We start from the raw sequence: 14,007 nt of genomic DNA on the forward strand, positions 1-14,007 counted from the left end.
TTTTCCCCAATTTCAGGTCTTCATCTTTTCAAATTACTTGCGGTCGGGAGTGTTTCCGACCTGTGGTCTTTCAACAGGACCCGGGCCACTTTTTTTATTTTAACTTTTTTTAAACGAAATTCTTTCCAATTGCAATTTCAACTTTCAAATGTGAGTATGACATCACATGAGCCTATAGTGATGGAATGCAGAAACTGCAAACCAAACAGCAGCATGCTTATCCAGTTAAAAGAGTAAGGCAGCGTTTTTTATTGCACTTTTTTGTCAGAGACAGATAATTGGTCAAAATAAAAGCAACATATGCTAAGACATCCTCACTTTTTGGTCCCCAATATAATGGGTAAAGCTCCAAAAAAACATTAAACCTTCCCTTCATCCTAAATGCAACTCCTATCAGCTCTCACAAACTTCCAGTTTTGTAACGCTGATGTCCTCTGTATCCAATCACTGGTGTGCGTAAAATAATTAAAGGCAGATCCACAAGAAGCTGAGCACTTTCTCCAATGTTCACCTTCAAGGTATTTCTGTCCTTATCCAGATTACCCTGACAATCCCCATAAGACCTGGACAATCCTAAGCCACCCAGGGCTCTGGAGCAGCCCCTTACTTAAACCTCCTCCTCTTCCTCTGACCCCAGCAGCACGTTCTACACCTTCCCTTTTATTCACACCTTCTCATCCAAATAACAACCAGCTTTTACTCTATACAACCCATCCAACTAATACTACTAATACCTGTTTTCATTTCTGTCTTTCACTGTGCCCCCCCCCCTGCATTTAAAAAGCTATAAATCCTGAGGCTGTTTTCTATTGCTTCATTGCCTGCCATCATAGTGTCATTTGCACTGTGTGCCACGGGCAGCTGTTGATCAGGCGCATGCAGTCTGCATTCTCCTTTCCGCTCTTACCATTCCAGGTAAGGTCAAAGGGCATTTAAGCAAAAGGACAAGCTAAAGGAGCTTGGGAAGTCTAAGTGGGACACACTGGCTGGTCCGATGGCCCTCTCTAGTGTGCTGTAATCTTACCGGGAACCTTTCCATCGCAGTCAGCCACTCCTCCCTCTCAGCGTATCCAAATGCATGACGAAGAGACAAGCAGAGTCCAAACAACAAGCTGCACATGAAGACCGCCTGGCCTCAGCTGAATGAGAGACCATTAGTCCACAGAAACAATAGTTTCCAGTGCCATACCCCAATTGTACAATCGTATTTACCCCATAGCTCTGTGGCCGGCCTAAAGAGTGGGGATTAGAATGAGCCGTACCCCCACAGCAGCCGTGCCACCCTTCACGCTCTATCTCTGCGCGGCTCCACCTCTCCGTGACAGCTCAGATGTTTATGAAAATATCAGACGCGTTTCTCCAGGGCTCTTTGAATGGCTGCGCGAGCATTAGCTAATCACCGGACTCCCCCTCCTCTTCACCTGCTAAAAGAGGAGCACTGATGTCACCGTTGCATGAGGGATCAGTTGAGTGACACGAGCCGGGGCACCAGGCTTGGCACACATTTTATAAATCACACACATTTTAAAAACACAAGCAGACACACACAGGCGCAGGCACACACACATGCACACTAACAAGGAATGGGGATTTGATGACCGCATGCCAATACACACATTCATGGATGTTTGTCAACATATACATAAATAAAGCCCTGATTTTTTTGGGGTGCCAAATATCCTACAGCTGTAATACATTTTTTGAAAATAAATGCTAAAATTAGTAAACAAATATTTTGAAAAGGTCATTTCAAATTAACTGAGTTTGCAAACCCTAAGGAAAATTGTTAAAAATCAGGCTTGGGAAGCTTTGCGCAACTTCAAATGACCATATGGAAAATCTAATTCTAACCAATTATATCAAAACCTCTGCTATACTGCAAATTCATTGGTATTTGAATTTCACAATTCAACAAATGTTTCAGTACTGATTACATTTCTCAGTTACGTATTAGGTGGCTTATAAGATTCAAACCATTAAAGGCTCTTTTTGCTTTTGCACTAACCAAGAGAGGTTGATAAAAAAGTGGGACACATTTTAACAACTTATGAAACACACAGAGAGACAGACAGACAGACACACAGACACACACACAGACAGACACACACACACACTATGAGGATATAAATGTAGAAAGACCGTTTGTGAGGGACATGTTTTCAAGGGATTATTTTCTGGCAAAGGCTTCCAGTTTTCCTTTGGGTTTCAGATGACTGACAGTAATTAGAAAGTAATGTGACGTATTACTGACGTGAAACACTCGATATGGATCCAATAAACAAACGATGAAAGTATGCAGACACTAGCAGGAATACTGTGATGAATGAGGAAATCAGCTAAACTAATCATCAAATACAATACTTAAACTATGCCTAAAACAATATGTCATACAGTGACACGCAGCTGCTCCGGTTACACAGCACACAGCTGAACCAGGTGACGTTGTGTGAGGAATGCCATCAGACAGGTACAACAGGTACAATAAATGACAAAGGTGCTTCTGATAGACATGCAGGAATGTTTAAACCATTCATTCACTATGATGAATACATCACACACATTGCATACGTCTTTCATTGTTTCCAGTGTGCATTACAATTATTTTGACTGGGGTATGTACTCTTTAAGTTTCCCTTGAAACATTTCCTGCTCTCTTATGGCTTACAAAATGCCATCTAGATTACAGGTTTGCTACTTGCCACGGATCACACCCAATGCAATGGCTGAAGGCTCCTTTGTGCTTGATAACAGGATAAATGCAACTGACTCAGCTGTTTGTACAGTGCCACAGTGTAGAATGGGGTGTTAGCATTTTTTAAACAAATATAACGATATTTGACTGAAGTACCATCATCTACGTCGGGTCAACGTCATCAAGTCCAGTATATGAGGTAGTATAATCCTTCTCAATAACAAAAAAGGCATGTCAAAGATGGTTCTTTTCAAATGCAGTAAATATCTTAACAACTTGGTAGAAGAAGCAAAGATCCGCTTCAATTGACTTCATTATAAACACATATATCAAGAGGCCCTAACTTTACATTTAGACTATTTGGATTTTCCACAGACATGTTTTGATCATGATTGAGCAGAGCGACGCAGGCAGGCCCACTTCCTGTTCCGCATTTTACTTGCATGTCACATCCAAATGGTTCCGAGTGTTACAATTCTGTTACAGTTAAGAAGTCCCAACGACAATATTTTCTTTTGCATACAGAGAAGCCTGATCTCAGCAATAGGAAAAAATAATTGCCAACAATGTCCAAGATGGGGAAGTGAGCCGAATATATTTATAATAATTTAAAGTTGAAAAAGGTAGAAAACGTGAGTTGAGCTTTGAACTGAATTGTTTCCCTGACCTCATACAGTCTATTGCCCATGACCCAATAATGTGTCCTTGCGACCACAAACTACAAAAAAAAGTGCACCGTCTGTCCTTCTCCCCCTCCCCCCATTCAAATGTTAAGGGAATATATATATATATCAACTAAGGGTACAGTATATCTTCAGAACAAAAAGGCCCAGGCCCAGTACGGAGGGACTTTTGCGTCATAGTTGTGTCCACAAAACCAAGGAAGGAGAAAAGCACTGCTGGCTTAATGCGGTGTTCAGCAGGTGAATGAGCGTCTTGCGTGTTTACTATAGCCAATAAGCTGCAGGCCTGTTGATTTAAATCCAGTGGGGCTCTTGTCTACTCAGCGCTTCCTTCAGTGGAAAAAGGCAGTGAAATGAAGTCGAAGCCTCTGGAGCATTTTGATTTTAAAATGGTATCAGATCAGCTGCCAAATTTTGCAGTGAAATACCCATCAGGTTCATAATTGAATGTTAAACCTGCCAATTTCTGGTGCCTTGTAAATCTTGCCTAGGGAAGAATCTTTCAGCATACTATGCTGAACACAACAGTTCCTCAGTTTATTCTGGCAGTGAGGACAGTGGTGTGACGGAGCGTGAAAATGGCCAAAGTACTCCAGTAACCAGATGCTGTTAACATGGCTGTTAGCATTGTAACCACGGTGTATTCTGCATGGGTAAAGCGGTCCACAATTGCCACATACGGCTCTCTTCCAGGGGGAGATTAAAAACACGCCTATGGACACCGACACTATGACACCATGCAAGAGAGATGACTCTCAGATGAACTCTGTCCAGTGGAGGAACAATGATGGTGTGTTCTGTACATGGTGTACTTTTCAAAACCACTCTAAAGTGTGGGATTAGGACCTCCAGAGATCTTAGTGGGGAGAGAGGGTATGCATATGACATCACTGCAGTATCTGAAGGGTGCATTCACATGAAAAAATGGGAGAAAAAAAACTGTAACTGTAAATAGTTGTGGTGCTGCCAACTGAACAAGTAGACTCAACTTCCACGTTTTTACAGACAGCCAAAGGCTAAACAGAAGACAAGAAATGCATCACCAAAATCAAACTAGACAACTGGAAACATGGTGCAGAATTGTGGATAAATTACACATTACATTCTGACTCACAGCAGTCGTAGTCTGACTAAATCAACATTTTGAGAAAATGCGCCTATTTTCTTTCTTGAGTTTCTTTGAGAACATCAATGGCACTCATGTGTCTTTAAGGTAAGCTTAGCATAAAAACAGGGGGAAACCGTTAGCCTTGCTCAGTCCAGAAGGTACCAGTCCACCTTCGAGCACCTGTAAGGCTCATAATAAACATCTATATTTTAAACTGTTCTAAAACAAAAAAATAAGTTGAGTTTTCAGGAAGTCAAGACTATAGGAATTCCCCACGCCAAAGAAATAATCAGGAGTATAACCCCCAGCAGATTGTTCAACCGCCGTGTATGAGAGGTGTCAAAAATAAGTTTAAAGTATGCCAGGAAATTACATTTCTGAATAAATATGTTGTGCAAATAATATTTTAGTAAGATGGTCTTTACTTAAATATATTACATATTATATTATATTAATCATGCTGTATCACATTGAAAAGTAACAGCTATTACAGCCAAAACTCACAGATATACAAATCTTTGCATCACCTCATCCTCCTCTCAATAAAATAATGGTTAGCACCGGGAATTCGAAAAATTTCTTATGCTTCACATTCTGCCCCAGCAATTGCTGTATAGAGACAAATACAGTGGCCGATTGATTGATGAACGTGTTTCCAGCAGAAAACTCCAACAGTCAACAGACAGAAAGAAAATTCAGAAGGAGTCCACACCTAGAAGGCCATTTGACACATGATGAGTTTCATATGAAAGATCTCCTCATTGTCTACTTCCTCTCACTGACCATCTCTTGTCGAGTTGGCCTTAGAAAAAAACGTAGATGCATGGACCTGTAGGCCACATACAGTAAACACACATCGTTAGCATGATATCATGACCCAAGATGCTCAGAGCTTGGGAAAAAAGCCCAGAAATTGGGCGCGGCACTGTCAAGGAGGAGCTTTTAAAAGGCCACCAGTGGACCTGGCTGGGCCCACTCACATCTGCATTCCTGTGAGCTTCTGAAAGAGAACAGCGAGCGCTGCTACATTAAGTGCCTCGTTTGGGAAGAATATTATTTCCATAATCTCATGAAACTATCACATGCTGACCATATGATACTCAATTCTTAACCTGGAGGGGCCAAGCTTTGAATGCGGCCTTATTTGTTAAGACTATTCCAAAGACAATGGGAGGTTCTGTTCAATATGTACACAACGCATACAATTGACACTTCATAAGTGAGCGAGCTCCCGAAGATGAAGAAGAGACCCACTGTATCTACAGTACACTCAAGGTGACAAAGGGAGTTATTGTATTATCCTACATGGGATCAACGTTCACGCTATCAGCAGTTGAGCCTTGGGTGTCATTACGTCAAGTGTCTGAGCTGCCTCAAACTAAGCTAAAAGATAGGGCATAAAATGTATAAATACTGTAGCAAACACATGTTTCTCCCTGAACTCTTAGGGCCCCGCCTGCAAAACATCTTGTGGGGTGATAAGCGCTAGAGCTGCCAATACATCCATCAGCTGACTGGGGGCTGCTCCATGGGCCCCATCTCGCTTCCTCTAAAACGCCTTCTGCTCATGTGGAGATAAATGACACTGCAAAAAAAATATGTAAGAAATTATCCCCCACAGCCCCTGCAGACACGCCAGACAGAGCGGGAAACACAGAGTCACCCCTGCAGCTGACGTTTTGTCTAAATAAAGCGTAATGAACAAGCTAGTGTTTAAAGTAGTTTGTGAAGTTTCTTTTGATGTTGGTGAAGAGAAAAAGTATTGACAAATCTCACAATCACTGTAGCAAAGAAGAATGTTTCAGTCTAAACAGGAATAGTTTGAAATTTTGTGGAAATAAGCGTATTCACTTTCTTGCCAAGACTTTGATTAAAGAGAATACCACTCTCACATTTGTCAGAGTGAAGGAATATGAATCTACAACCAGCAGCCGGTTAGCTTAGCTTTTGGAAACAGGGGCAACAATTGTCTGATTTACGATTTTATGGAAACTACCACTAGGCCGGAACCAGTAACAGTTAAGGTGAAACTGTCAAAAAAAACTTGCTGTAAGAGCACCAAAAGCTTTAGAGATGTCGGAAGGTTCCTTTTGTTACCATTGGACGAAGCCAGGCTAGCTGTTTCCACTCTGTATGCTAAGCTCAGCTAATTGGCTGCTGGCTCCAGTCACATATTCACTGTATGACCAAGCCCCAACCTCAGCTAGTTCTAGCAGCATCCAATCCGGAAGTGAAAAAAATTGCAGTTCACCGAGTGACCGCTAAGACGTGGAATCAAAACAGAGCAATTTCTCATTGACTCCCATGTTGAATAGGCCGTTTTCACAGCATTACTAAACCTATTTAAGGCCTGATACAAAAAGGTGATATCTCAGCAGGCTAGTTTTTATTCTATTGGAGGTTAAAATGAACGAATAATTAGGGGCGCGGCCTCTTGAGTGACAGCTAGCAGCCCGTTGGCCCTCACTTCGCCTCAGAGATACATCAGCTAGATGGGCGTATCTCCCTCCCCCCTGACGTCATATCCCCGCCTTTTTCGGTAAGAGGAAATGAGGCGGAGTAAAAATCTGACAAGATGGCGACGTGCATAGGCCAGGACTATTGGATGCAGTTGGAATAGCTGAGGTCTGCCCGGATGCTACATCCATTTTATATACTATCTATGGTAATGATGACACAAGAGTGGTATCAATATTCTCATGTAACGCTTGGCAAAACAGATTCAAATATACTGTATACAGTTAAATATATATATATTTAAACGATTCCATGTGTTATGTTTTGGTTTTACCCTTATCGCACCAAAACTTTGCCCCAGTGGAGAATCAAACTGCCAAGCATGGCAGTGTGCCAGGGGTTAGTGCCATGCTCTGGGCTATAAAAGACCATTGTACATATACACTTGACATCCTTGATAGACATAGATAAGCACAGTGCATGACTCGATCCAATCAGCAGCTGTAAAGACAAAGGCAACAGCACAGTCGTTGAAGTCAGACGAACACGAGCATTTCTATGGGTGCACAGAGGGAGCCTGCTCCGACTGTGTGCATCAAATCATATCCATCATTGTGACTCTAAAAAGACCTGTCAGATAGATGGAGTTAAATCTGTTGACTTTGGACACTCGAGCGAGTTATATCTAAGAACAAAAGTGTGGTAGCACAAGAGCAAGGGATAAGGGGAAAGGCAGAGAGAGTTTGTTGGACAAATATGATAAAGTGAAACAGAGAAAGAAAAAAAAGAGCCAATATCAGTCTCCCTCTTCTCAGCCAGCAGAAAAAGCACAGTGGATTAATTCATCACCATGCTGAGCCTTTGCCCTCCTCTGGAATAAATTACCCAATGACTCTCAGCTTAGACTAAACACACACATACACACTACTGACCAGAGAGCACACACAAAAACAGACAACACTGAAAAAATGGAGAGCGAGAGAGAGGCTACCCCAGTCAGAGGTGTGTTATATCCGCACTTTTTCCCCTTTTTTTCTAGTGAGATGGATCACATGATGTGTTTGGTTCAGAGACTTTTAAAGTTTTGTTAGCAACAGTTGAGCGTTTCCCAACTGAGCTTCTAGTTTAGAAAAAGAAAAACATTGCGTGCCATGTCACTTCTGAATGGCTGAGTGATTCCACCACTTATGTTAATGCATGGCAGAGGCTGGAATCAGACAGCGAGCAAGATGGTATTACTCTCCAGACACTTATAAGCTTAGCACCTTTTATTGCCCTTTTCCATTTATAGCGAGAGGTAACGGTAACACTGATTCTACATTTTGCCGTCCACGGAGGGAAGAGCTACTTGATTTTTCTTGAGTGGGGGCAATCAGACTGGAAAAGTCAAGGCCAGATAAATGGTGTTGTGTTTGGCTGAGGTCTTTCTTCGTCCGTTTGGTCCCTACACATGCACACACACAGACACACACAGACACAGACACACACAAAATACCCACTATCACAGGACCTTGTACTTGAGCCTTATCATTGCCAGAGCAGCCCAGATGGTAACGTACCCTTGACAAAGACTCACATCACACTCCCAAACTTCTATTGAATCTTTCTCACACTTCAGATGCCTGTGCAAATGTTCTCTCCTCGTCTCTTTCTCTCTCCCCCTAAGTGTAAAAATAAAAATATATGCAAAGATTCAGCATCATCTTAATATTTGCTTAATTCAGTTTTTGTGATACACCAATCTGTATTATCCTCCTTTAGAGACACACAAGCTATTTGACTTGATGTGATGTGATATAATATACTCTCTGCTGGGCTGCGACCAACAATTTCATTATTGATTCATCTGCCCATCATTTCCTCGTTGTTCAGTCTAAAAATAGTTAAAGAAAACGTCTCATCTCATACAACTTCCTTCAGCCCAATGTGACATCAAAATAGATCTCCCGAAGTCTCTTTTCCCACATACATCCCAAATGAAATAATTTTTATAGATGTTGTTTTTATGACAATGAGTCACAAAAGTTCAATCTAGTTTGTGCACGCACCCAATTTGAGACCAATCAATGGCCGTTATTGATCTCTTACTGGGAGAACAAAAATCAAAAAGGGAGCAGCTGCAGTGGCGTGTACCCTTGAGCATTGAACGCATCACAGGGATGTACAAGGGATTGACGAGAGCAACTATATAACTTACTTTTCCATAGATTTGCAGTGAATAAGTACGTCCTATGGGATGACACCTTACAGGACGGGGGATTAACCATTTCCAGCCGAAGGAGATGTATACCATTAGTCTAACTCAATCAGGGCACTAATTCAATCAAAGGCACAGTGGGCGTCTTGACGAGGGGGCATCTGTCACAGCGACTTCTCACTGCATCCTGCCGTGACATTTGGCCACAAAATTCAGCCTGACAGAGGGCCCTCAAATAGCCTGCGGTCTGTCAAACCAACTCATAAGAACATCTGACACACAAACACAGCTCATGCATTAATAAATTCACGGGATCATACTGTGTGTGTGTGTGTGTGTGTGTGTTTACGCACGGCTGCAGATGTACATGCCAACATTACAGTACGAGCTGCCTTTGATTTTAATATCGATGTGCCATAGCTTGAGGCTTCCACTTCATTACTGTGCATTTTGAGGAACAATAATGGTCCCCACCTCAATGTTGCTTCATTATTGAGTTTACTGCACACACTAAGTTGGGGGCAAAAAAACAACTCACTAACCTAAAAAAGACACACATGTCTGTTCATCTGAAGAATAGTGACAGGTGGTACTTATGTGCACATGTACACTTACACAAGGCGCGCATGCGAAAATAACAGTAGGAATTATCAACTTGATTAGAAACACCTACAGTCCCAGTATGTAAGCAGGCACGGCACATTTTGTTATCCTCCGTTAGTGTACTTATTTGTGGTCCAATACATTTATTTTTCTGCAATGACGTGACACAATGATGGCAAACATTTTGCTGTCAAAAGGTGGAGTCAACGATACTGGAGAACGCTTGTTGTCAAAATCAGTGAATATGTCATCATGATCCCCTACATGTCAGTGCAGTGTGTGCACACAGTGCGCTGAAAAAGAAAATGCTGTGTTAATACACAACCTAGGCTATGTAAACTGGTGTGCAAACAATGGGTATGTATAAAAAAGGTGGCCAACAACATACATGTTTACAGAGCCTAGGCTGTGTATTAAAACTGGATCTTTTTTTTCCGGCAAGAACACAGAACGTAAAAGGTAGCAAATCGTGGGGAGATATTCACTGATTTTGACCACAGTCAAATCGCTGACTCCACCTTTAAGTCACTTTCCATTCAGATATCCCCATCCACTATACACTCACAGTTAACTGTTTCAATAGACAACTTGTGTCATTCTATTGAGCCCCATAACTACTGGTAGAAGGGTGAGGCAGAGGCTTTGCCAGCTGAGAGGAGGTCCACACGTTTGACAACAGACGTCAGAGCTTCATGCTTAGACTTTTGGTTCTAAAGAGTGCAGCACTCCAGCAGTAACATTGTGCACGTATTTGTGAACGTGTGAAGCTAAACTAAAAAAGGCTACAAAATGTTTGCTTTATCTTGACTGTTCCATAATAACTACCAAGACAACAATAACACAGGTTTAGTGGAGGCCCGTGTGACCCCAACGCCTTTCACCGAGTGTGCATCAAGGCCTAGGTCCTCTGATATAAAAAAAAAGCAGCAACGTTGTGATGTCGAGCATGGAAATATTTCGTTTGAAGAGAGTAAACATGAAAGTAATGCAATATATCTAAAAATAAGCCAACTTCAATGTAGAGGTTTTGTCTGTGTTGTACGTACTATCTGTGATTACTGTGATATCTACTTATAAATAACATTTCCATAAAGAAGTTTTGGAAAGCTGGTTAGATGAACGTCCTAACAGTATTATGGATGGACCTCTTTTCTGATGGAAAAGCACACACACGCACACACACACAAACACACACACACACACACACACGTCTGTGTGATTGTAATGAGTGTGGTTCCCTCACCTTGCAGTTGGGAGGTTTTAGGGGTAGTCCCGAGGCAGGATTTCCTTGATTCTGAGTGGTATTAGTCTGCTGGGGTGAGTGGGAATCCTCGGACTCTTTTCCACTGTGGTAGACCACCCTATCAGAGATATGAATACTTGAAGCACAGCCCATGCTTCAACCCACTTCAGCCTTTTTGCTTCTTTGCGCAAGTGCTTCACTTTTGAGGCTACCCGAGTGTCATTCACCCTCTTAAGTGTTTTTATTAAGGTCCACTCTTCCTCAATGTTTCATTCCTTAATATAGGCCTATAAGTAAATACATCTGTATGTATCATCCAGGCCACAGAAAAGCCAGTTATCCAATTGCTCTGAGACAAGGTATGAATAATATAGGCTTACTATCTTCCTATCCCCCACCCCCTCCTCCTGACCAGGAAGCTGGTTTCCTCCCTCTATTTTTTTCACATGAAGTTAATTGGGGATCTTTGATCAAAGCAGCTGTTTTATATCGTGGAAAACTTGGATTCCGTTATTCCTCAGATGATATCCCCCCTTCACTCCGGCTCATTCATCAAGCCTTCTTCGTACCACATCACCAGTTTCTCATTTCCCCCCCCCTTAACTTCACTATTATCAAGTAGCCTAGGCCTTGAAACACATACACACACACAATCACACACACATAGACACACACACCGTGCAGCCCCCCTCTGCCTGCTTCATGCAATAGTTTTATCCATTTTTTGTGTCCAAGGTTTCATGTGTAGTCTTCCTCCCCCACCCAGGAGCCATCAAAAATGATGATTTTTTTCTCTCTCGCCTTCTCTCCCTCTCTCTTAAACAATCTGGTTGCACACTTCAGCCGAAGAAGACACGGGCCATAAACCGGTTCTCACGACACTTTGCTCCAGTCCTGAGCGGTTCATCATCAACAGGCTGAAATATTCATCCTGCGGGCTGTTATTCTGGCCAGTCGCTCCGATGTCAAACACCCCAAGTCAAACATAATGCCGTAATGTAGTCCACCGACGAAACGCTCCATTGATCAGATCCCCCCGAATTCACCAATTTAGGAAGCGGAGAGATGTTGGTGGATGGCTCGCAATCTCCATTCAGGCATCCGCTGCCCGGTTGAGGATGATCCGCCTGATATAAGAGGTCTAAACCAGGGTGCAATTGGCCACCGCGTTACCAGGATCCGCGTCTTTTCTCTCTCATTCTGAATCAAAGGATGTAGACGCTTGTCAGATTGTAAATATGTGGAGGTAGCCCTACCACCCCTGGAGAATGCAACCGCTTGAGAGAGACACACACAGGAGGAGAAAAAAATCAGAAAAGAAAAAAAAGAAAAGAAAAACAAAAAAAGGCAACAGCGCTCCGTGTCCACAAGTTTCGGATCTGAAATGTTAGACGGCAGGGTTTTGTTCGCGGTTAGACGAGAGCGGACGTAAGGCAGAAATCGAGCTACATAATGCTGATTTTGTGTGTGTGTCTTTTCTCTGCCTTTTCTGGCGTTTGCCCTTCCAATTCTTCAGCACTGCTTGACAGCGGCACATCCAATAAAAGCACCCGCAAGGATTGACCTACAGCCTTTACTGACGTTAATGCAAATGAGCTCCGTGCAGCTAATCGGCGTCGTGCTCTGCGCCGCTGGGTGGTCCTCAGCTTTCCGTGGGAACTTTGAAAGCAGGAAAAGGAGCTCGCGCTGGGCAGACTGGGAGCTGGCTGCTGCTGCAGGGACGCTAGTCTGAACGTTTTCCGCAGATAGCTCGTGCAAAACCCGGTGAAAGCTGTTAGTTTTTCTTTTGGTAAGTAATCACGGCTATACCCTCTCCAAATAGTTTCATTAACAGTGGTGGTTATCCCTTTTTGAACAACCAGTAAAACGATTCAAGTCCTGTCTCACATCTAAGGGATGCCATTGTGGACAACATTTAGCCCATGTATTTTTTCTTTAAAGTAGGCCTACAAAACATACATAAAATAGATAGATAAATGAACTAATAGGATGTGTATTAAACGTTGTTTAAAATAACAAAATTGCCTATTTTTATGAAAACTGACTTTTCTATCAGGTTGCAACTGATGATTATTTTCATCATTGATATAGGCTATCTGATAATAAGACTACCCTATCAGGAAATAGTGTGGTAAAACATGTGTCATCATAATCTCACACATGTTGCTTTAAAATGGACTAGGAAATGCTATTTTCCAACAGATTCCCCGAAATCCCAAATATTCAGTTTACTGTCACATACAGTATCATAGAAAAAGAGCCTTATGCTCAAATTTTAAACGCTGGTATAGCTACTATAGGCTACGTTTTTTTGCATGTAGGCCTACATTATATTTTAAATATGTGATTGTGATTTATGTAGCCTTTATATAAAAAACTCTCAAATCCAAAAAAAGTTATAAACATGTAAAATAATCAACTACTCATTTTTTTTTAAGCTTGTGGAATTTTCATAAACTTTAAAAAAAATCACTTTTCATGCATATTTGAAATTCCTCTAATCCTATTTTCATTTGTTCAGTTTCTCAAGTTACCAAAAACAACTAAATAATTTGGCATGATCAGGCAATTCTTAGTTGTGTAGTGTCAAACCGGATAGGAGCCCACTTGGAAAGTAAAGGCAGTAGGTTGATGTGTAAACATTTGAATCAAAATAGGTCAGCCTCCCTTTATTTATTTATTTATTTATTTATTTATTTATTTATTTATTTATTTATTTATCCCTTTTCTTTTTAAACAACTTGGATAACATAAAGACATTTTAAATTGAGTTAATGTGACCAAGAAATGTACTGAGCAGAACATTTTGTAGTTGAGAAATGAACCTGTCATTTCCCTCTGGTGGACAAACTGTGATAGCAACATTGTTTCTAAAATTCCACAAACATAACATTTCCTGTTACTTATTCTCCATCATGAACACCAAGACCAATATATATGTTGCGATCTAGGGCTGCAACTAACGATTATTTTGATAATCGATTAATCTGTCGATTATTTTCTCGATTTAATCGATTATTAATC

The 14,007-nt window shown here is 41.6% G+C and overlaps 1 protein-coding gene across 1 annotated transcript in view; it reads right to left on the reverse strand.

Moving 5' to 3' along the window:
- The window catches only part of pde8a (phosphodiesterase 8A), a 43,851-nt gene extending 31,341 nt beyond the window's left edge, over positions 1–12,510 (reverse strand). Inside the window, exon 1 of the mRNA XM_080053933.1 lies at positions 10,984–12,510. Within this exon, the coding sequence (XP_079910059.1) occupies positions 10,984–11,136 (153 nt within the window). The 5' untranslated portion in view covers positions 11,137–12,510. The remainder of the gene's footprint in view (positions 1–10,983) is intronic.
- Positions 12,511–14,007: the final 1,497 nt, after the last annotated feature.

This window comes from Ammodytes marinus (assembly GCF_949987685.1).
Source record: "Ammodytes marinus genome assembly, chromosome: 1".
Lineage (NCBI taxonomy): Eukaryota > Metazoa > Chordata > Actinopteri > Uranoscopiformes > Ammodytidae > Ammodytes > Ammodytes marinus.